This window comes from Aythya ferina (genome assembly GCF_964211825.1).
Source record: "Aythya ferina genome assembly, chromosome: 11".
Classification (NCBI taxonomy): Eukaryota; Metazoa; Chordata; class Aves; order Anseriformes; family Anatidae; genus Aythya; species Aythya ferina.
Window position 1 is genome coordinate 13,890,942 of NC_140307.1, and position 26,405 is coordinate 13,917,346.

At 40.7% G+C, this 26,405-nt stretch overlaps 1 protein-coding gene and 1 long non-coding RNA gene across 3 annotated transcripts in view; one reads left to right on the plus strand and one right to left on the minus strand.

Moving 5' to 3' along the window:
- The window catches only part of LOC311442525, a 97,185-nt gene that overhangs the window by 65,220 nt on the left and 5,560 nt on the right, over positions 1 to 26,405 (minus strand). The window lies entirely within an intron of this gene.
- Positions 11,756 to 24,456, plus strand: CHRNB4 (cholinergic receptor nicotinic beta 4 subunit). 2 transcript variants are annotated; one of them, XM_084531816.1, is made up of 6 exons: positions 11,762 to 12,185; positions 16,592 to 16,737; positions 17,592 to 17,636; positions 17,763 to 17,872; positions 20,959 to 21,931; positions 23,983 to 24,456. In XM_084531816.1, exons 1-6 carry the CDS (start codon positions 12,131 to 12,133, stop codon positions 24,121 to 24,123), a joined length of 1,470 nt encoding a protein of 489 aa, XP_084387942.1. In that variant the 5' UTR covers positions 11,762 to 12,130; the 3' UTR covers positions 24,124 to 24,456. The 2 variants fall into 2 exon arrangements, with proteins under 2 accessions (XP_084387943.1, XP_084387942.1); XM_084531817.1 differs by lacking the exon at positions 17,592 to 17,636 and having other exon boundaries at positions 11,756 to 12,185.

The window sequence follows — 26,405 nt, forward strand, 5'->3', positions numbered from 1 at the left end:
TTGTATGTGAGAGGTACGAATCCTGCGGTCTATAGCAGGGAGGGCACAGATAATGTGTTCTGCTTTTAGAGTCTACATATCTACAGTTGTCACACAAATACATAATTGTAAAATTCTTATGAAGTGAATAATCCCATGCCTCCATTGACACATGCAGGAATGAAGAACATAGATCATTCCATCTGCTGTGCATTAGCATACGGAACCTTACAGCAAACCTGTCGTTTATTTATCGGCAGACCCTACTGAAACCAGTCACAGTCCTCTGCTAGGACTGAGGAACAGGTCAAGGAAGCTTTTCTCTCAAAGACTGGGAAGGTTTGGATTTGATACAAATCCATCCCCCTCTCTAAGGAAGCACCACAGATACGTGACAATTTTTGAGAACTGAGAACGACATTCTGATACTAAACCCAATTTTGTCACTGATTAGGTACATGATTTGCCTTAATTTCAATCTCTCACTTTCAGTCTCCCGATCTGTAAAAGAGGACCAGTTGTGCTTCAACTGCCTAGCAAATGTGTGCCCCAAACATGCTGTGTTAGTATTAAACAGGGACTCATCTCCAGTAGAAGAAAAGCCTTACAAGGAGAGCTGTGGTGTAGACTAACGCAGCCAAGGCACATGGGTACCATGAGCTCTAAACTGCATGATGAAAGGTGGATGCAAGACTTCTGCAACAAGAGCCCTGGAAACAGCCACCCTGGGCTTAACTGGCTCTGCTTTTCAGAAAAAGCTTAGCTGCAAAGCTTAGTCAAAGCACGCTGTTACTTATTCAGCCTGCACAAGGCACTGGCAGCAGGGAAGAGGTGGCCTGTTCCCAAACACACATGGCTATTGTGCAATCCAGACTACACATAGCATCCATCACTCTGCAGCACTTTTAAAAGCTGTTATTGTACACAGCACTGCAAAGCCAGTGATCAGACATGCATGTGTAATGTGCTAAACACAAGGAACAGATACAAAACATAAAATATTAAAGCAAAAAGCATATCTCGCCCCAAATCCCACAGTTTACTACCTGAAAAATATCCTAGAACAGAGGGATACCACACAAGGAATGCCAAAAGCTGCCCTTCTGGTATTCCTCTAGCAGTGAATAGCGCAGGAAGAGAGCACAGCTGTAGGACAGCAGCCCGCCAAAGAGCCAGCACCCTGTGCTGCAGGCCTGGAGTTTAGAACTACGGCTCTGAACTTTGTGTGTTCTCTCAGTGCCTCTTTCAGTGTGAACCTCTAGCTGGTTCACACTGAAATCCAGCTCCAGCTTCCTTCCTCTGGGTAGACACAAGCATCTGTGCAGCAGCCCCGGTGCAGAGGACCATGCTAGCTACCTGCAGGGAAAAAATGCAGATATGATAAGGTTCACAGGGAAGGTAAAGATATGGTCAGAGTTGCTGCCAGACAGAGCTCCCCAGGGACATTACAGGCCTGAAAATGAAGAGTAAGTGGATGTCTCAAGGCCATTGCAAAAGTCTGCAGCAGTGCAGTGCTGTGCTGAAGGCAGGGCCCCGAGCACAGGCCTGGCAGGCTAGGGAGCTATGAACAACCACCGAGAGTCCAGAGACTCACTGCAGGCTGTCACACTGGCTTGCCACTGGAGAGGCAAACCTTGCCTGTTGCTCCTTATCAGAACCTCCCTGAACGTCAGTAATTTGTGGGGGGGTCTTTTCCTTGTTAAAACAAATGATTGCAGAGTTCTCAAAAGCACAGCTGCCAAAAAGGATAATAAGCCTTAGAAATAGTTACAAAACTGAGGTCTTCATAATGATTTCCTTTCAGTCATATCTTATTATGCCCACATAACAGAATCCCAAGACAGTAGAAACTGTCAGTATGCAAGATGCTCTAAGACTCTTTGAATTAAACCCTACTGTTGTCCTAAATTATAGATAAATTTCTCCCTTTACTTGGTGATATGCAACATATTTTTTCTTCAGGGCAATTATATGATGTCAGCACAAATTATTCCTTTCCACAGATGATAGGACCAGAGGCACTAAAAGAGCTTACAAAAAGCAAATTTGAATAGACAGAAGGAACTGCTTCCTTTGATTTGGAAATAACAAATTTGGCTGTGGCATGCTAGGTAAGGCAAAGGAGAGAAATAAAATTTGGGACATTAGTGGAGCTTTAAAAACTTCACATACTTAAAAATCAAAATTCAACTGTGCATTCTTGCTCTAGATTACAAAAAAAAAACACAATAGAAGTGCCTGTCTTTGGATGCTCATATCCCTCCATTAAATATCTACTGATGTGCAAAACTGAGATAATAGGTTATTGTCTAGTAAACAAGGGAGCCCTATTTTTGGCTTGGAAAAAAAATATAGAATCTCATTTAGAATGTTTTTCTAGATGGTTTCCTATTCTTTCAGTTTTTCCTACTAGACCAAACCAGAAGAAAGGTCAGAGGAAATGCTAGAGGACAGGTGTTTGGGAAAGGTTCGCGAGATTTATATGAAGCAAGGCTTGCAGGGGGTGATAGCATCTTTTAGTAGATCAAGTAATACAACCAGAAAAAAAGAAAAAAAAAAGAAAAAGAAAAAAAAAGCTGTCAGGAATATGGCTCTAAAATGTTTTTGTTAGCTGATATACAAATACTTAATTTGCAAATCCAAAAACATGGAAATACTTCATTATCTTGCACAATTTTCCTTTATAAGCATTTTATTATTGCACTGTGTGCACTGGAAGTCAAGCTCTCGGTTGCCATCTGCTGTTTCTTTGTTTACATTTCATCATTTTGATCAGTGAGGCCAGGTCACACGGAGTTTTAAAGAATTGTTAGGAGCAGGCACAAATGCTGCTTCCACAGACAGCCTGCCAGAGACAGGTGACTGAAAAAAATCTGGGAGGCTTTTTTAATGAAATGCTGCCCAGCTATTCATATGGAGAATGTTTAATGCACTCTCACTTCCCAAATAATCCCAAAATAATACCAAATACCTTTTAAATTACCTCAAGGGAAGTCACTCATACTGAAATTTTTAAGCTTATTGCACTCCTATATTTACAGAACCACATGCCCTATACATCTGTCCTGGCCATATTTCCTTGCAATTAGCATGTTTAATTTTTAAAGAGTTGAGAGACATCGAAAACATCCATGCTATATGTTAAATACTTTCCAATCATTAGCCAGCTTTGTCAGTGCCTCTAAGAAGGTCTGACATTAAAATCTCAGTAGGCTGTGTTCTGTCAAACCAAACCAAAGAATTTCTGCTTTGAATTTCTATGCTCCTGTAAGACAACTGTTCTGGAATTATCCACTTCACTCTTCTCAGACCCTTGCCACTGTCTTCACATTCAGTTTCAGTATCTGCCAGAGGCAGAAGCAGTAGCTGTTTCTGCTTTCTTACACAGACTTAATATTTGTTCTCACTGCTGTGTGTGATCCAAAGAGCTCCGCCCAGGGAGGTCTCACGGAAGAGCCACGAGACGGCTTTCTGCTGGGCTGCAGCTGACTCCAAACAGGGATCCAGCTCTCACTGGCAGCAGCCATAAACTGTTTGGCCTCCCCCAAAACTTTGTTAAACCTCACCTGCAAATAAAGTACAGCTTATGTCCTGCCACAATAATTAAAATAAAAAGGAATCTCGTTAACAACCCCCAGTGCTGCACTGAAAGCCTATGTACTTGACAAGTGCAGAAGCCTGAAATGTTGAAGCTGGAAGTCCAGCGAGTCCCCAGCCCTTTAATGGGCTTCTGCCAACTCTTAATGTGATTTTAATGATCCTCCCTTTGAAGCAGTGATAATGCAGGCTATCGCTCAAGATGTGTTCATCGCTATAGCCACATCTGGGGTTTTGTCTTCAAGAAGAAGAAAAAAAAAAACAAACAAAGGGATTACAAAGTTAAAAGGACTTCAATAACTACCAGCCCTGATGAAGCAGTATTTATTGCCAGGTTAGCTTCATGACAGATAGAGCCAATATATCCATTCCAGACCTTCAATCCCCTTCAAGATCTGCAAATCAATTTGGAAATAAATCCAGAAAGCTCTCTGTAGCTAACAACAGAGCTCTCTGATGAAATACTTCTTAGTGTTTGCTCCCTGTTAGTGCCCTTTGGTAAGGAGCAGGTAGCATCTAGCTTGCTGCCACTACAGAGCAGCCAGCAGAGATTTCACAGCCATGTGAGCCACTGGGGGAAGATCTGTGACAACCCTTAGGAGTGCTCCCTGACCAACTCAGAGCTGACCTATTCAGCTGCCATGGGGAGGCAGGGCACCAACGAGAGGGAGGCAAGCATCTCTTCTGATAGCTCTTCCTTCCCAGCTTCAGTGCATGTATTAAACAACAAGCAAAAACCTCAGTGGTATTAGAAATTAAGTGTGAAAGCCACAGTAATGTTGGGCTTCCTTCTGTTTTTATGATTCCTTTTCATTCCTCGCCATCCTAGCCTTTTACAAACATTAGTTAATTCTCTGACAATCCTTATCTTTGCTTTACAACCGGGGAAGCTGGAGCACCGAACAGCGATGGTATTTATCTAGACAAGGCCCTGGAGACTCATGGTAGAGCTGAGAGCTAAGCCCCTGCCTTTGGCTCTCAGTCTTGTATCCTAAACCCCTCTATTTTTCGCACTTTCCAAATTACTCATCTTGAAATGCAGCACTTCTAAATAAAAAGGTAAATGTCAAACAGCACAATTGCCATTCACTGTTCTCCTTTCCCTCTGTTTGCTGGGACAGGCAGATACGGGTGCTCTGACTCCCTTCAGCATGGGTGTGAAATCGAAACCTTTGGAGTCCACTACAAAGAGCTGTGTTTTGTTTTTCTTCTTCCTGGCACACAGGTTATCTGAATGCCCCAGTGTACAAAACAGCCATTACTAACCTGGGATGGGCCCAACACAGTGAAAGCAAGGAAGGAGGTAGCAATGGGCAGTTCTACCCCAGTGAAGGAGAGCGATGTTCAGAAATCAAGGAAAATTCTTCACATGTTGCAATGATGCACTCTGCACCACAGCTCTTCTAGGTTTTCCAAATGGCCATTTATGAAGCAGAGAGCTTTCTATTGCTATCAGCACCCTGCAAAATATAGAGGCATCTTGAGAAGAAAAATTATTTTACTGCCAAGTAGACAGGGATCTTCCTAATACAATTCTGTCTGGTGCAAAATCTGCCAACCTCCAAGATAAAACTCGCACCACACTACAGTGAGCATGACCTGTAGGTCTGGCCCTGCACCATTAAATTCCACACGCATTTGGATTGAAAATATTGCATGTGATTTACTCATAACACCTACTTTTTGTAGTCAGTAGAGCTCTTCTCAATAACTTACCACAACTGGTAGAAATTATGCAGAAAACAGCAGTAGTAAAGCATGGTTTCTTAGCTGGAATAATATAGCAAGGTAGATAAACAGAAGAAATATCACTACTTACTCCTGGAATTTACTTTTAGAGATTTTACTTCAAAAAGTGCAAGCCCACATAAATGCTTATATTGCATACAGGAGCATATTGGTATTGGCTAAAATGTGTTCTTAAACATCCATATATTTAGCCCCTTTTTATTAGTTTCAGAAAAAATACAGGCATTACAGAAATGATCAGGGCTTCATTTACAATGTTTTAAAAGAATGTGTAACTGTTTGCCACCAGAGTGATACCCCTACCAAAGTCAGGGAAGAGCTTCTGAGCTAATGTGAGCCTTTCTGAGGTAAGCATCAAATTCATTCTAGATATTAGTTTAGGGAATTAAATGAAGAGAGAGATTGCATCAGTGATCAGGAAAGAACAACTGACCAAAGCTCATGGATGAGACCCTGAGGAGAGCTAAAATCAGTGACCAAACCACCACCTGTAAGAACATAACCCTTAAGAGCATATTTCAAACTCAGGCAAGAGCTGCAGCACATATCAGCAAAAACTTGCAGTCAGCAATAGCAAAGGCAGCTGACAGACTTAAATGAATGAGCACAGATGCAGTCTTGGAAAAGACAATGCAACTATCTGAAGATATTTCTAGAGCACCTGATATCACGGAATTTAATTTAAGCACCAAGATATAGTTTCTTTGCTCTACACAAATTGAAAGCCTCCTGAAAGAAGGAATTTGGAAAATTTTCAGACATAAACGACATCAGGGTGTTTACCACAGCCTTCAAATGGAGGAGGTTGGAGGGAAGACAATAACTGAGGTCATGAGAGTTATATATGGGTGGCAATTAACTCCCCAGGATATTTCAGCTGCTGCGGTATAACACACAGAGAAATGGTCACAGAGCTACCTGGCCCAAATGCTCTACATATCTTAAGGAACGAGATGAGCATCGTGATGTGGACCAAGAAACGTACAGCGAATCAGTACAAAATGTGGCATTTTACTGCAGTCAGCCAGCTGGGGACTACCCTACTTAGAATCTTCTCCCAGATTGCATTTTCCACCGAGAGAGACTCAATCTACTGAAGCCTTAAAATCGCCTTCCCCAAGCTGGAATTTTAGTTCATCTCCCTCTTTTGTGCATGTCAGCCGTATGTTTTTAAAGAAATCAATAAGATCTCTTTCTGAGGACAACATTGCCTTACATGAAGTGGCTACCTAGATTTCTGGTACTGGGCCTTGTTTTGGAGCGGCACTTTCATAGGTCCACCTCCCCTCTCCTCCTCGTGACGTTACACCATCCCACTTTTCAACAAGTGCAAGATTATTTCCATTACCACAACACCAAACATGTTTACAATCTTTTAAAAGATGTTTTGTACTTTTCCTTCATATCCCCTAGAGACTTCCCCTAAGTAAACTTGAAGGAAATTTCTATCTAGATTTTGGGAACATCTTTTGTGCCAGTGACGTAAGCATGGCATACATAGTGGAGAAATCCATATTTTATTCAGTCGTTATTTTCTATAATCAAGAAGAAAAATTAGGGTCAATCCCCAAATCTCTCATCTTTTTTTTTTTTTTTTCCTATCAGTTGGAATTTTACATAACACAAACAGAGCTAGAATTCAGTCTTATTTCTGAGTTTCTTTCAGATTCTACTCATGATTTTTCAGCTAGAAAAGTCTCTCACTATGTTAGTGATAACATTCATCTCCATTTCTTTCTTTAGCCTCCACTAAACTTTCAGTTTGATAATCAGGAAATATTATTACAATGAAATCCCTATAAACTGCCTGTCTTTGCTCAAGATAATCAAAATCTATACAGAGGATGGTTTCTACAAATATTTTTATCTTTTAAGATTTATTCAACTCACTTGAACAATCACACTGTCATACAATATGAAAATTCTGCCTACATATTTATAAATTTGCTTTTTTTTTCTTTTTTCTTCTCTATGTAGTATCTTTACTTCAGAATAAAAACACTTCAAACAATGTCTTGGTGTCAATTCAGTAATGCTGTTTAGGGGTTTGATATAGAGTATTTCAATGAGGTTATCCTCCTAAAGATCTAATTGATCATCTGGGCTTAATCCCTCCATGGTACAATTTATACAAGGAGTGATTTAATGGAGATAAATAGTTACAGCATCACAAAGTTTGGATTAAACGACTCACAAACATTGATTAATCTGGGCTATGAGTGAACAATGAACACGGGCTTCTCACTTCTACCATATCCAAGGTAACAGATCACCACAGCAGGAGAAAAATACTGCTTTGAGTTTCCCATAGAATTGGTAACATTAGACTCAACTGTTTCCCCATACAGGGAAGCCAGTGGGCTAAATTATAAGACTATCCTCAAACATTTCATCAAACATTTTCCAGCTCCTGCATCTACCCAGACATGTCCAAGATGATGTATCCAACAGCAGACTCCTCTTTTGAATATAGCACTAGTTCACTCCCACTTCAAACCTCCTGAATCCCAACAAACATACAATCTCAGATGTACTTCAAAAAGCAATATAAATATGTGTTTATTTAAAAATTTACACTTTCAGTGGATACATTAAGACATCGTGAAACTGGCTTATTATTATACTGGTACTGCTCAGCACAGAGCTGAACCATTGGGCTCTATGTGTAATAGGCAAGCCTGCAATGAATCTCAAAGCATATAAGAGGAAGCAAAAAAGACTGATAAAAATAAAAGCATCAGCTCCAAAATAGCATAACACACCCTCAGCTGCTGCTTCTGCAGTGCTTTAGAAAACACTCTGAACCTGTTACACTTGTGCAGTTTGGAGGTTTAAGATGTTGATAATAATCATTTAGTGTCAGATGCTTTACTATTACTGCCTCAAAGAATCTACAAACATAACCCACCTGCTAGCTCATAAACCATATGGTGATGACTTTAAAAAATAAACCAGAAAAAGGAAAACAATTTTTTCCAGAAGTGACTTTGTCTGCCATCAGACATATTCCTAAAGTAGAAAGGTGGCTTTTTCATTGATCCTTGATCATTCATATTTTGACAAGGAGAGACAGAATCACACCCATTGCTACTGAATCATTTGTATGCATCATTTGTGTTATTGTCACAGTGCTATTAGTGCTATTCTCTGGAACATTTTGTTGGTTTGGAGCAGACTGTAATGTGATGATACATCAGGCATCAACATACAGTATCATCATCGTTCAAAACATTAAAGGAGTGTTATTTATCTGAAAATTGGTAGCATCCACAGCCCTGTTTCACACTGTCATTTACAAAAGTGTGATAGAATGACACAATGCCTGAAGACAGCCTATCACAAAGACTTGTCCATGTTAGTCAGATCCCATTTGGGAAGGCAAATATAAATACAGAGGTGCTGTAGGAACTGGTCTTTATGACATTATTTCACATGTAGACATGGTCCACCACCATAGAGTATACCTCTGGATGAAAACTAATTATCCCATACAAAACATCTACTAATCACACACAAAAAAAAAAGGGGGGGGGGGGGGGGGGCAAGAAAAAGGAGCTTATTAAATTCCAAAGTTTTAGATTACAATATACCAAATATTCCATGCATCCATGCCCCACCCACTGCTTCCTACCAATAGTTGTCTGGCAGGAGGACCTAGCTAATGTCATCTAGCTGACAGTTAATGGAACTACAGTGCTACAGTTTTGTTTTGCTCTGCAGACTTACCAGTGCTGTCGTGTGACCTTCTTCAGTGAGTTTACAGCAGTACAACTTATCTCAAAAGCATCAGCAACCAGAATGGCTCAGGTACCAATCTGGTACGATTCTGGTATCTCACATCTCTAATGGAACTCTAAGTAGGCTTGCAGGGAAAAAAATATTCCAAAAAGGGAGAATGTTAACCCCAACACTGCTGTTCTAATGAGCTTGTTTAAAAAGTGTTGACTAGGCAAAACTATGATTTTAACTACAGGGGGCCACAACAGCTATCTGGAGAACTCACGTATCAGAAGTTCCATTTTTCAACTGATCAGAAAGCCAAGTATGCCTCGATGTTGATGAGATGAGCCAAGACCTTGACAAGTATCACTGAAGTTCACTTCAATATAAGGTGCTAGAAAAACAAAGTTTGCCATTAGTTGACATCTTCTGTAGCAATTTTCAGCCAGCAAGTGACAGCTATTCTGCAAGCACAACATAAAGACAGTCTTCTGTGTTTTGTAAGGCCGGTATTTTAGAAGATGATCTGAAGTCCCTTACTGATACAGTTTAGACATGAGCTCAGCCCTGAAATTCATTTCAGTGTCACCACTGCTGGAAATTAATTGTTGCTTTCTACCTGGAAGCATTTATTTGTTCGGTGATATCCCTCTACCTGTACCTACCTCACTAAGGTGAGCAACTGCACTCCAGGCTGCTTCTGCTTTGGAAGCTCCAGCATTTCTGACTTCTTCTTTCCTAATACAAGTGGAAACTTCAAATCACTGTGACAAATCCATGGAAAGGATCTCCCAGTTTTCTTGTGCACTTGGCTATCTTATATTCCTCATGTACCTAAAAGCTTTAAGACCGTAAGACATGCAAAGCATTTCAGCACCAGGAACAATCCCGAGTGGATGTCTGTCTGCCATGCTATCCCCATGCTTGCACAGTGTATTAACATGCAAATCCAGAATACTGCATATGCTACTGTCTAGGAAAAGATTTGTCATTTCAGGATATCAACGTAATGAACAAGTGGAATTCTATAATATCACCCTAGGAAAAAGTATTGCATAGCACAAGTGACCAAGGAAGCCCTTCAGTGACCTGTTGGTAAGAATGAACAGACATGAATGGCAGAGGAAAGAATATGGCCAAAGAGAAGGAACACAGCTGTGGTCATTCTCCCTGTCCAGCTTCAACAGCAAAAATCAGTGAACAATCTGTGACCCTGGCTCTGTGACCACCCGCCAGTTTGGTGAATCTGTCCCAGTCAGTTTTCCTATACCTTGAGCTGCTATCCAACTCTCAAGCGTCAAGCAGTGTACATGGTACAAGTGCAATGGCTTCAGGGTGCATACATCTGTTACTCCTGTGACTGCTGCTGAAGCACAAAGGTTGGGTTGGCAGATGTAAGATTTGCCTTTGAGGATAAATAGGTCATATATCAGAAAGTAAAAACAGAGGAACAGCTGCAGTCCTTCTTCCCCAACACACTGGTACTTTGTTCAACCATACCCATAACAACTAAAGGCATAGTCCCTTGAGAGCAATTCCCCATTCAACATTGCTTAGCAGTGGGCACAAGAGCGTAGCAAAGTCAGCTGGTAGAGGCCTATGATGAGGTACAAGCGAAGCAAACCATGGTGAGGAGCCAGAAGTGAAGGGCTCAGCATAAACACTTTCCTTGGCACATACTTACTAGAGTTTGTTACTATTAAAATAGAACAATTTGCTGTAGGAAAGCTCAATTTCAACATGTGCTTTCTCTGCTTTCCTCCAGCTTTTGAAGTTTTCATTGCAGTTAGTCCATTCACACACAATCACTTGGATTGCACTGGCTTTTTTAGTGACAAATAAAAAAATAGGTGGTGGCTACAGTGCTTAAAGGAAAGGCAATGAATTGCTCAATGCTACACCAACAGCTTGCCTCAAAATAGCAGCAGTTGCCCTTCTCCAAATAGCTCCAGTTAGAAAGCAACTGTGCTTGATGCAGAAGTAAAGATTAAGGGTCTGGTACATACATGGGTTATGCTGGTAAATATTTTTTTTTTATATATATATATATATATATATATATATATATATAAATAAATAAATAAAAAATGCCTCCACTGGGAGTTAGACTGCTGGGAGATGGGACGAGCTCAGAACTGCATCCTGTGGCCACCATATGCAGAGAGGAATCTCAATATGAGGATAAGATAATAACTAGAAGATTAACTTATGTTTTCTAACCAGGAACTTCAGTCTGCCATACAGTGCTTGCAAAGGACACCTAAACTCTTCTTATCCCTTCTTTCTATACCTCTTCCCATGGCAAATCCCAAAACATGATACTCTATACTGTGCTGAACCCTTCAGCTATAAATGATAACTTCCATAAGATTTCTCTAACACTGCTCTGGAATGTCTTTATGGCTATTGGCTATTTCTCACCAAGCTGCATTTGCTTTCTTCTACAAATCCTGTCAAATGCTAATGACAGCAAATTCCCCCTTCCTCTCCAGCTGCTCCCAGAAAGCCTTTTAGAGTTCTAGTTTATAGAGATCACATGTGCAGGCCTTGGAGTGGAAGAGGGCTGTAAACAGGCAGTCGACTGTTTCTCTTAACACAGAAGATAAGTTTCTGCTAGGGCTGCAATTAATTGACATGACTTTTACTAACAGGTCTTATGGTACAAAGTTATATCCAGCTCTTCCCACATAGCTATTCCCACCCACTGCATTTATTAACCAGAAATCCTTCTAAATGTTATCTAGTAGCATGAATTAAGCAGTTGTGTTTTGCAGATCATGTTCCTTAGCTTGCTCTTTCATTTCCTCTTATTCAACATTATCACATTATGTTCCTCTTCTTATGTGCTTTTCCTCTCCACAAAGCTCTTTAAACAGCTGCAAAGGGGGAGGGACCACTGTGCTTATGAAAACTCCACTTTGCAGAATGCTTCTGCCAGGTCCTACTGTCTGTCTCTTTCCAGGGATTTAATACCTCCAAGATCCAGGTTTGCTTTTACATCTCTTCCTTGTGCAACCCTGACAACAGAGCTTACTCCCAGCTGTCTTAATTGAAGAACAGTAATCCACCTCTTCTTCTTGTTGCCATGAGGAATGCATACACCCTCTTTCTCTTTGTAGTGGGCTCCTACTATTTTAACGGTAAGTGATCTTTTCTTTCAGATACAGTTTGCAAAACAGTGTTAGCTTTCAGGGCTAGGAGATAGATGATACCATTCGTAACTACCACCTCAGTAGGCTGCAGACTTTACGAAAATGCATGAAATTGATTGTTTTAGTGTTGTTTCTGGCTCATTCGGTATCAGCAAATCCACTACGATGCATATGTAAGTTGGACATAAAATGACAGAGCAGTAGGAGATGACATTGATAACCAGTAAAGAATGTTCCTTTAGATGCTCCAGGATAATCTGTGACAGGAAAAGCAGGCGTTGCGTTTAGAGTGAAAAAAAGAAAAAATGAACCAAGACATAAAGCATAAATGAGAGAGATTTCCCCCCTCTGTACAATTATTGACTCAAGTTTGTGTATTTGCAAAGTTCTTATTTCCTAATTGTTTGATTCACACATAATTAATGTTTAAATTCAATTAGAATACATAAATATATATTTTAAAATGTAAACATACATTAAGAACATTTTCTTTAGCCTGTCAGGATTTCTTGCCTATGTTTTAGCCAACACGCACAGCTCAACAGCAGCACACAATAGTGCATTTACCTTGGGAGCATCTTCCCACGGAGAGACTCCACTGAAGCGTTCAGAGTGAAACTGGCAGAAAGTGAACTGGGACAAAAATCACATTTTCCTATATGTACCTAGTCAACCTGCAGTTTTGTTTCTTCTGTACTTCAGAAAACATCTGCTTTGTAACAACTGCAGGGTGAGGGCCTACTTTAGATTACACATTTTTGAATCCATCAGCATTTCCTTTTTATTTGCATTAATTGCACTGCAGAAGTTAAAATATGCTGTAAAATACAGTAAATTCACTATTACTTGCTTAGGAACAATAAGCATTCCAAAGTAGTGTGCATTGTCCTGAGACGCCATGTAAATCTTTTTACTCATGAGTACACTGAGAAGTAACAACATCACTAAGTAATTTCAGAGAAGATAATAGGATTGTCTTATTGCTGCATCCTACTTGCTCTTTCCTAATTATAGATGGGAATTTGGTATGTCACCGTTGTCAACCTAAGTCATTTGCAAAAGAGGAAAGACCAAAATGACAATAGGTTGTGCAATACATTATTTCTAAACTATTATTATTTCAACAGTTATTAAAATAACTGGTTAGGGAAATGGGGGAAGCATGTCTTCTGTTAAATTCTATAGTTTAGATAGTGGTAACAGTGCACTTGCCTATATTTGTCGACACTGCTCCTTATTCTGTTCTGGGGAAATCATGCCAACGTATTTGTCACTACACTGAAAATAAGCAGTACAGCACAGACTGAGTAGTTATTGCATTTTTTATATTTAACTTTGACCATGTAAAAAGTAAAGTTTGCACAGAGTATTGAATCAAGCCTGTCTTTGTTTCTTCTACTGTAAAATTGAAAGCATGCTAAAGCAGTTTGTTTTTAACAGTAATACCCCTACAAAGAGAATAAAAACTTATTGCAGAATCTGTGCTGCAATTTGTGGGGTAATTTGCTTTCCTTGTCATGGAGGAGATGTGTAGCATGTTCAGTGAAGCTATGAAAATTTCACTAGCTCAGGATCCACCCCAATGTGTTTTCCCTATTACTTTCAGTACACAAATACACTTTACCCCCAAATTAGGGCTGCTTCATCATTATTGTTAAAATCATTCCTCTAAAAGCAACGTTTTACTCCCTGCAGCATTTGTGGTGATTACTGCTATTTGGAGAAAAGGAGTTTGCGAGGGGAAAAAGTGCACTTGCATTTCTTTTAACTCTGAGGAGAAAAACAGGAGTTTTCAAATGCGCAACCACTGACATCATGAAATACATATAAGGACAATTTTGTTTTCATTAGGTGCCATCTGGTTACTATAAGATTGGTAATGGAAAGTAGATTATAAAAATTATTCAAGAGCCACTCATTTTTACACTTTATTTACAGGCAGATTAGACCTGGCAACCTTTAAGGCAGGGCACTGCTGACATCTAGCGGCATGTGATACAGGCAGCTGAGTGAGGTAGAGTAGTCCCTCTGACCTTAATTTTTGATGATTAAGTTCTTTAAAAGTTGGGATGGTGTGGCAATTTATAATTAATAATTCTTCATTATAGAAACCCCTTCCCTAAGAACAGAGAACAGTATCTCAAAGGGCTTCATTATTTAACAGGCTGTTTTTATAATTAAGTCATGGCAGTCATTCAGCTGCATAAAGTTTATTGACAGAGTCAGTACTTCGAAATCTGAGCTGTTCTCATCAGACATGGAGACCCACAGTATGTTGTGATTTGTAGACCAGATGACCACAACTTCCCAAATCAGGTTTCAGAGAACAAGCAGTGATTACTGTACCTTCAGAATTAGGTTTCTGTAAATATTCTGCAGTTTCCACTTTTCTCACTGCTTAGGCAAACACTCCATACACTAGAATAACTACAGAAAGATGGGAACACAGGAAAACCATATTTAAAAATTCAAACAAGAATTCACTCTCTGTGCTAGCAACATTCAGCAACCACTATATGAAACAAACCAAATGACAATTTATTTATATTTTAATTATAGCAGTCAGTTTATGTCACTTATATATGCAGCAGCAACACAAATATTTGCTTAAAAATTAAAAATAAAATAAAAATAACTAATCAAGATTATCTCTTTAGCTACCATGAGGCTTTTCAGCTATCCCTGTAAACACAAAACAATCCATTCCTGGAATGAAGCCCCATTTTCTACACAGTATAAACTTTAGCTCCATCTTAATTGCAATACAAAAAAAAAAAAAAAAAAAAAGAATCTGGAGCTTAGCAAGGATCAACATAGCTCTAGCTTGATAAGCCTTTGATTAGGCAGGCTTACATTGGGGATAAATATAACATTAAAATATCACATGATACTAAGGTTTTCATAATGACTTGTGCAGGAGTACAAAGCAAGTGTGAATCACAAAACCAACCACCCCAACAAACACAGATGTTTTCCCAAATGGCTTGGGATGTACTTGAGAAGCTTATTCTAGAGGACCCTATTACAGTTAAGGATGTGTGACAAAATCTGTGCTACCAATGACGTAGCACATACTCCCTTTAAGAGAATTAAAGCATGCCTGCTGTTTATCTCATCCTTTCCCCACAGCTTGAGTAAAAGCTGTTCTTAGATATGAAAGATCCGTTTGATGAAATTTTCTTCCATGTCTCCCCACTTCATACTGGATCAGAAACAAGTTCTTAAGGTATTTTTATATCTGAGTGTAATTCAAAATTACCAAGTTTCAAGAGAGATTTGTTCCCTCTAGCAACTTACAGCCCAGTTCACATGAAAGCAAATATGCTGTAGAGACACGCTTTTAATTTCTGCAATTTCTAGGGTTGTTAGGTGCCCTTTCCTACTGAAGAATCACGCTATTCACTGGACTAGAATCTGTTTTCATTAACGCCTGTGTCCATCACTGCCAGGTGTACCACACAACACAGAATTACTCTACATAGAGCAGAATCGCTCTTCTGCAAAGGGACGATACTGCTGGTAGGTTGTTACCAGAACCTTCGTCATCAGTATTATTACGTGGTCGACACTGCTTTGAAAAGTCCACTACCATGCCATAAAAAAGCAAACATGAGAACATGGGACCCAGCCACCTCTGGAGCTGTGCCATAAGCCATCCTGCTCCACAGGGAACGTTCAGGCTTGTTTGACAGCAGCTTGCAGATCCTGTATTTTGCAGTTACTGGACTCCAGCTTTAGCTGCCTAAGATTTAAAGCATTTGTGCTAGTCCATAAATCAGGTTTGATTTTACACATAAAGTAAGGCATATATTAGTGCCTCTGGATTTCATATAAAATTATTCTGAAACAGAAACATCACTGGCCACCAAAGAGCTCCCAATCCTTAAAAATAACCTATGACTCCTGCAGCTCATCCTCTGGTTTTCCCTACGCAGACCAGAGTCTTCCAATTTGTTCCTGTGCCTGCAACTCTTTCCTTGTCTCCTGTGACAACGAAGAGAAAAGTCACACCCAGACTCCCTCCATTTAGATCTTTGAAACATTCTTCCTGTGTTATTAAGAAGGTGGGTTTCCTCCTAGTTTCTGAATGCACTCCCCAAAGTACCTATCAACCTGAGCTTTGCATTTTACTGTGGGGAAAACAAAAACAAACACAAACACATAGTGCCCTGAACTATCTGCTTTTGATCTATGCTCTGTGAAAGACAGTCAGCTTCAGCAGAACAGATACCGGTGCAAGCACCACATCCTTCTGCTCCTGCAAAATGACAGTCTTTAGAAAATCAAAAGCCCTCATTGCTTCATGAAGATGATCCGATGCACAGGTGTTCCATGATCTCTACATCATGCCACTTGGTGTCCCTTCTGTAAGCCCGTTCCGTGATGTTTTACAGGAAGCACCGCGGCAGATGCTGAAGAAAAGCTAATGAACCACCTACTGAGTCCTGACAGGTACAATAAGTTAATTCGCCCGGCTGTCAACTCATCCCAGTTGGTATCTATAGAACTGCAGGTTTCCTTGGCACAGCTCATCAGCGTGGTAAGCTCACATTAAGCTACACCTTTTAGTTCATTACTATGGACACAGCACTCTTAAGTAAAAGCCAGACTGGTGTTAGTCTGTCCCCACTATTTTCTACTTTGCATAACACGCAGGGCCCATACGTGCAGTTTGCAGGTTTTATTTCAGAACGCAGCTACAACAATCTATGCCTAAGGACAGCAGCCAGATCTTCATCCAATACAATCCCACTGATCAATAATCAAGATCCTTCTCCGGATTCAGTAAGGCTGCAGTGAGTTACACCAGGTCAGGATCTCTCCTGGGCTGTGCACATAATGTCACTGCTTGCCATTACTCCTTGAGCTATCACTGCACTCCCTGACAAAGCATTCCCTTTCCAGATTTCTTGTAGGCCCCCTTTGGTACCGAAAGACCACTATAAGGTTTTCTGGTAGAAACTCCTACTAGTTCCATGAAGATGAACCTCCTAGATAAGAGCTTACGTGGCAAACCTTACATAAACTTTACACAAATTCTTTTAGAGCTTTTTGGTGGCGAAAGTTTGCCTCCTGTTTCAAATCAGACCCACGGGGGAAAAAAAGTCAGCTTGCAGGGGAGAAATTGTTCCCAAGGAGTGGCATTCACACCAGTCACAACTGTCCTTGTTAAAAGCCACTTGGAGCTACCTGCTTGTGGGGTGACAATACATTGTCAGTATGTGCACAAAGCCGGGCATCTACCAGTAGAGAACTGCCTGTTTTGAAATACACCACGCAAAATCATTCTGTACAGTTGGAAATATCCTTGAAAGCCCAGAAAGAATAAATCTTATTACTGCAATAAAATGGAACATTTCAGAGGACAGCTTTTCTCTGTCTCTTCCCCTGCAGAATGAACGGGAGCAGATCATGACTACAAATGTCTGGCTGAACCAGGTAACAAAACCCACAGAGGCACGCCCTTGCAAAGCACAAACAGCACTGCTTTCACTACATCACAGTGATTGTTTTGTTTGTGATGGTCTGGATCCTCCCATCGATAACATATAATTCTTCTCCTAGGAGTGGATTGATTATCGTTTGGCTTGGAAGCCTTCTGACTATGAAGGAATAAATACGCTGAGAATACCTGCAAAACACATCTGGCTGCCAGACATTGTGCTTTACAATAAGTAAGTAAAACATCCCTAATTTATACAGATGGTGAACAAAATGTTAACCACAGATTGAGAAAAAAGCATCAGAACCAATGATGTAGGTCTGACAAGTCTGAAACTAAAGGGTAGACCTTTTAGCCAGTATCAAGTATATCTGGCAGAGGTACTGGCCTTAAAGATCATTTCAGCAAAATTGGGACTCTAGGCAGAGAGATTCTAGCAGACCTGGGGCAAGTCTGCAGCATGAGTTGTTACAACACCAGATCGATGAAAAGGCTCACAACTGAGACACAAGGCTTTATCAGCTTAGACTACTTGGAAAGCTTGGAAAGAATGAATTTTAAGAACAAGCACAGCTGCACGCTGACCAGGTTTCAACACAGACAGCTGGAATTCTATCAGACATCTTAGGCACTGTGCTAGATTTTTATCTCCTACTTCTTCTCTCCTTCCACCACAGACTCCAGGACATAAACCTGCTTCAAGCTCACAGACAACAGAACTCCATGAGTTAATATTAACTTTCAAAACCAGATTATATTCTATTTTCATAAAGCATTCAAAAGTCAATTATAAGAATATATAACGAATCTGTCAACATTTGACCCCACTGCTTCACGGTACTAAGAAAAATAAAACCTTGGAGCTAGAACATAGTTCGATTTTTCTTTCAAACAACTGCTGATATTTTTGGGTTTTGTTTTTAAGTCTCTAGCAAAATGTTGAAGTAGATAATACCATTTTTTTGGAAAACAAACAAACACCACAATAACCAAAACTTATAATACACTTTCACGATACTTTGAAAACCGATGAATTCATGAACGCAGGATGGTTTACTAACATGTACAGATGGGAAACCTAGGAAGTTTATATATAACTGAATTAAGTCCCTGGAATCCTACTACTGGAAATCAGATTTGAGAAATATTTAAATTCTAAAAACTATTGTATTAGTCACAAAATAATTCAGCTAGTGGATTAGGATGTACTCTGCCTCATCAAATCTTGTTCTGCTAAATTGTGTCCCCGCCCCCGGCATCTTTCTTCCTATTCCCCAAATAGTATCATTTAGTGGATTGTAAGAAGGGAAAGGAACATTTTTTAAAGGCTTCCTAAATGTACAGAAACAAGCTTTTAGCAACACCATATTGGTGGGGTTTTTTTTGTTTGTTTGTTTGCTTTGTTTTTGGTTTTGTTTTTTTTTTACATCAGTACAAAGCTTGAAATTAAAGTTTTAGGTAAGGACCAATCCCCCTGTAACTTTCTTCTGCTGGAGCAGTGTTTTGTAGGCAGCAGTCAGTCCAGCACAGTCCCAACAAGGAAAACAGACGATCATTCCTGCACCACACAGCTCTGCCCAAATGCAGGCGGCACAGGGGGCTGCAGAGGACACTGAGAGAGCACCACCAGCTTGGTCTCAGAGCTCAGGCAGGGACAGAAAGCAAAAGCACCTGCATATTCTCAGCCCAGAAGTCTATGCAGTATTATGGCTTAACTGTAAATCTAACTCAGGGAAATAGAGACATGTGAGAGACAAAATAGTTTCTTTACTAAAAATAAATAACTAAATAAATACACACACACACACACATTGACTGGCAACCAACTAAAGACCCTTACACACTGTAGCCTCTCACTTCTGCACTTAGTTGTTTCACTGCCTACACAAATTAGCTGCAAGGGTCTCAGCTCAGCAGTGCTAGGCTCCGGGACGTCTTTGCATCGCCAAGTGCAACCAATCTGGAGTGCAGCTATACACGTGCCAAGCCTTGGATGCTTGCACTGATTTTTTGCTCAGAAAAATCTACCTTAGTACAGAAACAGCTCTATTTTTATGACTTGTCAACAGACAGGTGATTCACTAGACTTTCTTATTAACTCCCAAGGAGCAAATTTCCCATTGGAGTAAAAGGGTGCTATCTAATCACAGTCAGTTGAATTTCCTCTGTTTACACTTTGACTTTGGTATTTTAGTTGTGCAGATAACATATTGTCTCTAAATTGTATGAGCTTCCTTACAAATGTAGCTGTTTATCCAAAAGGAAATGGGATATATCTAGTCCAGACTCACTTCTGCAGCCTAACAAGTGTCTAACCCAGTTTTAATAACAGCAATTGAGTTTCCTCTTCCATCAATAAAGAGTCACTGAAAGTTCCTCCTCCCTCCTGTTACAATTTCCTTGGTTAGCAGGACTGGCTGAGTTTGAAAGGCATTGATTGCATAGCGTGCTTGAAAAGATGCAGTGAATACACTACCAAACACTAGATTTCAAGGAAATTTCTCACAATTGACCACACTTCTGCCTCAGGATACTTCATAGGATAAACAATCCCGTGTTGTTTGCTCAGAAACACTGGAAAAGAAACCATACTGACTACTGACTGATAATGATCCTCTCCCTGAATTAAAGGACCCAGCATAACACAGGAGACTCTCCTGGTGTAAGCTCAGCATTTGGAGGAGACACAAAACCAACATCATTTGTGGGCATTAAGAACCCTGTGGCTTGTCTGGCCTGGTTTTGTAATATGTAAGCATTAACTGGAACAAGCCGATCAATTATAAACTATATAATTACATTTCCTCTGCCTGCACTCTCCCTGCATTTCTAACTAGCACTGCACATCCTTATTTCCTTGCCTAAGTCACTTAGGAGCGTTGCTGTGTGCTCTTAGCAGTGGCTGTGCTCCAGACCAAAGGTACCTCTGTTTTCTTGCTGGATGATCTCATTTTTACTCAGCCTTCAAAGACATTGTAAACCCTAATTACTGTAAAAAATATTTAAAAGCACTTTCAGTTCTTTCGACAAAATGGACATGCAAATTTATTATTTAATAACCATTTTATGAAAATAATTTTCCGTAAGCATTGGACAAAATATCAGTTCTCTAACTGGAAGAAATGCATACTTTAATCTCCCTATCAAATTATAGCTGCCTACAACATAGATTTCAAAACTGAAATCTTCCTAAGCTTTAATTATAGCAACAACTGAGGCCCACAAGACAAAGAATGCAAGTTTTTCTGTTTTGAACTGTGTTTTCCCTTTTAATGTTTGCTGATCTTCTCTCCTTTTTCTTTTCCCTTGTTTCATTAGTGCCGATGGCACGTACGAAGTTTCACTGTACACAAATGTCATTGTACAGAACAATGGAAGCATTCGCTGGTTGCCTCCAGCCATTTACAAGAGTGCCTGCAAGATCGAGGTTAAGCATTTCCCATTTGATCAACAAAACTGCACCTTAAAGTTCCGGTCTTGGACATATGATCATACAGAAATTGATATGGTACTAAAAACTTCCATGGCAAGCATGGACGACTTCACACCCAGTGGAGAATGGGACATTGTAGCACTCCCTGGAAGAAGGACTGTAAATCCTTTGGATCCCAATTATGTCGATGTGACATACGACTTCATTATTAAAAGGAAACCTCTTTTCTATACCATCAATCTTATCATTCCCTGTGTGCTAATTACTTCCTTAGCCATCCTGGTGTTCTACTTGCCTTCAGACTGTGGTGAAAAAATGACCTTATGCATATCTGTGTTGCTTGCCTTGACTGTGTTCTTACTGCTGATCTCCAAAATTGTCCCTCCAACATCTCTGGATGTTCCGCTGATTGGGAAGTATCTCATGTTTACAATGGTTCTAGTCACCTTCTCAATAGTTACCAGTGTCTGCGTACTCAATGTCCACCACAGATCTCCAAGTACTCACACTATGCCTCCTTGGGTAAAACTGGTTTTCCTTGAAAGACTCCCAGCCTATCTGTTCATGAAGCGTCCAGAAAATAATTCTCCACGGCAAAAGCTGTGCAACTGCAAAAAGACAAGAGCAGAGAATCTTTCCATGGACCCAGCCGTCTTGTACAAGAACTCTACCTACTTTGTGAACACAGCTTCTGCCAAAAAATATGATATGAAAATCACTGAGACTCTTGACAATGTCAGCAACCATCAAGATTTCAGGTTAAGATCAGGCATGAAATTTTCTCCTGAAGTCCAAGAAGCAATTGATGGAGTCAGTTTTATAGCAGAGCACATGAAAAGTGATGACAATGACCAAAGTGTAAGTAAAAATCAGAAATCATCCCGGTCTTTCCAAACTTCATCCCTTGTCCTCTGTAGCATGCTGTTCTTCAGGAAGGAGATTTGAATTCCCTAGCTAGCTTGAAGATTTTAGAGTTTCTAGCCACAGGTTATCAGACAAAATAACGTTTGCCATTAAAACAACTTCATGAACAGTAACTCAGTAAAGCCAATGCTTTCCTAGAAAGTAACTCGGATGTTTCTAAAAAGAAAAGAGAATGGTGGTTACCCAGTAAATCATGAAACATCCTCAAAAAAGCTGCATTGTGACATTCAAGTAATGTCTAGCGGAGGGGGGGGAATACTGAGTTCCAGGTCTTGGAGAATGCCATTTAAGAATATTTTCCTCCAATGTATTCAGAAAGACTTGAACATGATCAGCCCATGTTAACCAGAAACAACATACCTGCAGCTCAAGCTTTAATTTACCTAAGTGGGCACAGAAGAAGGATTTAGTAAAATTGGGAAACAACTTGCAGACATCTTCTTCGCCCTAAGATCTCTGTCCACAACTGAGCAAGACATTATGTTGCTCTGTTATGGCAAACACAGTGGGTAGAATCAAGACCCTAATGCCAGCAGAGATGTTACTTCTTCCATTTGAGTTAAGTGAGACTTGTTATCAGCTATGAGAAGTACAGAATTCAAGACATGTTTAAGCAGTGTTGCTGGTGTCCTGTTCACATGCCCTGCTCATGTGTAACTAGCTGGCACGCTGAAGCTGATATAAATACACTGCACATAATGCTTGGAAAAACTCAGGTGGTTGGGATTTGTTTAGACCACCGTTAGGAAAAACTGTCAGGCATCCTCTCTGTGACCTTGCTCAGTCCCAGATCCCACTCAGACTCTAGGTTCTCTCCCTCCTTCAGCCCAGCAGACTAAATAATTTTATAGTCTGGCTTCTGATATTGCAGAAGTCCCTTGAGGAACATGCTGCTGAGTAGTTCATGTTTTCTATTAACTGAAATTACTGTCAATATAAATAAAGAAGATCCGGAGTTAATGTTAGACATGAGCCTATACATATTGGAACTGCCTGAACAGAAGCACGCTTTACAGAGCAGGAAAAAAAATATTCTAATAGCTCAGAAACTCATGCAAGAATACGTCGTATATTAAACGATCTACAGAGGCTCCACTTGAGACTAAGAACAATTTCCGAGGGTATTTCATGCATTAAAAAATAACTGAATGCTTTTTACACAGGGTTTTCTGATATTACATATCACTGTTTTCTGGATTCATAAACTTAATTTCTGCTATCTTCCTTCATTATCACGCTCTGATAACAACCGCTCATGTACATTTCCTATAGCCTCTTTTCAGAAGTGCACAATTCCCATTAGCAGCAGTGTAAATTAGAAGGGTGCGCTGAAAGAAATCTATATAATGTTCTAATGTAAGACGTGAGATAATTGACGAGCATGGTAAAGTCACTGAGGTGATGATGTCCCACACGTAACTAGAATCAATGACAGAGGAGATGCAAATGAAGATTGATATATTCATCCTTTACAATAATAGCCTCAAAGTCACTTCAGGTTGAGAACAGAAACAAAGGCTCACGTTGTGTTTCAACACATGCAAGGCCAAAGGGATTTTAATAAAAACAACAGTACTAATACACATTAAAACCCTTGGTTAAGAAGACTGCTGATAAGAGCTCAGAAGCTAACCTTGTTTAACAGCAGTAAATACTGTTTGTATTTGTCCACTGAGATTAACAGCATCTGCAAACTAAAATTAAAGAAAAAATTCCTTAATTGGATTGTAGCGTGGGTCCTTCCGGACTGATACCAGGCACTGACGCACCAAAAACATCTTAGATAAATTTACAGTATTTTTCTCCACTGCTCAGAATGGTTGCAGGAGACAGAATCCCTCCCAAGTCTAAAGTGATTTTTATTCCCTGAACCTTGAGATTTATTTCCTTTTGTTTTCATAATCAAAGACTCTGCATCAGCAAGAGGAAAAGCAAAAGGATATGACAAATTGCTAATACCTTTAATTGGCTTTTTTTTTTTCCAGGTCATTGAAGATTGGAAGTATGTTGCCATGGTAGTGGACAGGCTGTTTCTCTGGATATTCGTCCTTGTTTGTGTCCTGGGGACTGCTGGATTATTTCTGCAGCCACTTTTTCAAAACCCCATTGCTGCCGTGAACCCTTAGTTGTTATTTAAAATTGTCAATGCCTACATAGATGCTGGGTCTCTTTTGGCTCTGTTTCCCCTCTGTTAAATCCGGACTGATGTCAGCTGAGTTGCTCTCACATCAGATTTATGGTAGGGATGTGGAAAGTAGAACTTGACTTGCTAGGTCATTGTGATAGGAAAAAATCCAAAAACATTTATTTTTTTTCCAACAAGTTCAGTTCTTCTGGTGGCATCTTGGCCCTTTTTTCAATTATTTGACGTCTGAACATTACAGAGAAAGGCATTTACTGTACAATATGCCAGCTTGGCTCACAGGGATTATTTATTAAAAGGAATTTTATATACATTGCTTCAGGAAAGCCATTTTCTTTCCTTAGAATACTGCACTGTCCATACTTCAAAGAAGGTATTTAGTTCTTTCAAATGCATCAAACTATTTGTGTCTGATTTATAAAGAGCTTGACAGGTGGAATCACTGTTTAGCTGCTTTGAGTGTGATATTTAAGACCGAACTGAGAAACAGAGCCACTTCTGAGGTAACCACTAATAAGTTTCTCATCTTGCCATCTCTGCTACTAGATCAAACAGCAGAGGCTAAATTAACATATCATTAACAAACGTTTATATGCTCTGTTCAGTGATAAAATATAAATAAAATGTAAAATTTCTCCTTTATATAGATTTAGTCCTGAAATGTTCCTGCAAGTTTAACAGCTCGTGTAAGTGGGGGTTACAGACGCTTTCATGAATCTAAAGGCTGAAAGAAAGTCCAGCAGAGCATCTAGAGGACACAACAACCGTGAAAGGTGGCTGGAATCAGGCTAGACACCTGAGAACAAGCAGACCTGTGCGTTTTGCTGAGAAGATGTTTACGCAGGTTTAAATACCACCCTCAACAAATTAGCTATGAAAGCTATCATGAGCTAGCACATGGACAGTCTGTAAGCCTTCAGCAAAGGGCAGATCAGGGCCTGAGACTCCCACCACAGAACAATCTCACCAAACTTTGTCCCAGCCAGCTCGTATCCTCCACAAAGAGCAATGGGCTGCTGATTCAAACTAAACCAACCGCAGCTTTTGCTAGGGACGCTGTCAGGACACAGAACAATTTTACCACCACTGATAGGTACAACTAGCGACTGGTGAACAAACTGTTAACACCTACTAGTTCTTCTGAAAGGGACCTGAGGCCGACCTGTCCCAGGAGAGGATTAGCAGACACTTAAATGTGTATTAATCAGCAAGCTGCCGGTGAAGACACCTCTGGTTTTATTTGCCCTCATCAGAACCAAGCGACATCCCTACCTAGATCACCATTCCCTAGCAGCTACAGACAAGTACGCATTTCAACACACCACACCAGTCACACAGAGGCCTTCCCAACTGTTCAGAGATACTCCAGGACCTCTGCTGATCCCTACGTTCACTCCTAGCCCTTGTGCTGAACACTCCCAGCACTGCTGCCAGCCCTGCCCCCTGCTGCAGCCCCACTGCTCCCAGTGCCACCACCTGCAGCTGGAGTGCTTGAAGGGGCGGCCTTCCCCAGGGGCCTGAGCACTGCAACACAGCAGCTTAGGAAAGATGCACTGAAAAAGCAACAGAAGTGGGGTGGGGAAGGCTCCGTGAGCAGCAGCAGCCTCTCTCCTAGGCTGTAGGCTAGAGGAAGGAATGGCTGTAACACTGTCATCCTCCCTTCCAGTCCACTTATGCTGTGTCCTCAAGCTGTGCCCTGAAGGACAGGGCAGGAGGGTGAAGGAGGCCTGAGGGGCGGCCCTATTAGTGCTGGTGTGCCCTGTTACCACAGGAGCTGCCCCATCCTCCTCTCCCAGAGGGTGCCAATGCTTCGGTCCCCCCGAACATTAACTGTTCTGGGAATTTCCCATGGTGCCTGGTGGGTGGTGTAGAGTTGGAAGGGATCAAACCTTCCTCCGTGCCTTCTCCCTCTTAACTGTCTTCTCCCTCTTAAACCCGAATAGCAGAGCTATTTGGCTCCAGCCAACTGTGAGACTGCTCATAGCTGTGAGATGAGATGGAGCCCACACAGCCCCAAGGGAGCAGAGGGGAGAGGGGAGCCTGTGCCCTGCAGGGAGGCACACCCCCATGTTGGGTTATACTCCAGAAGCTGTCGTGGCACAGAACACTACAAGCACATGTGCACACACTGTCACAGCTGCTACGCAGCCTTTTCTGCTTACAGAGAAGCCAGAGGGAAGCCAGAGCAGCTGCTGGTGCTGCACAGTATAAAGGTGAAGCTGCTTTAAATCCCACAACAACCCTGAACAGCCAGTCTGGAAGGGA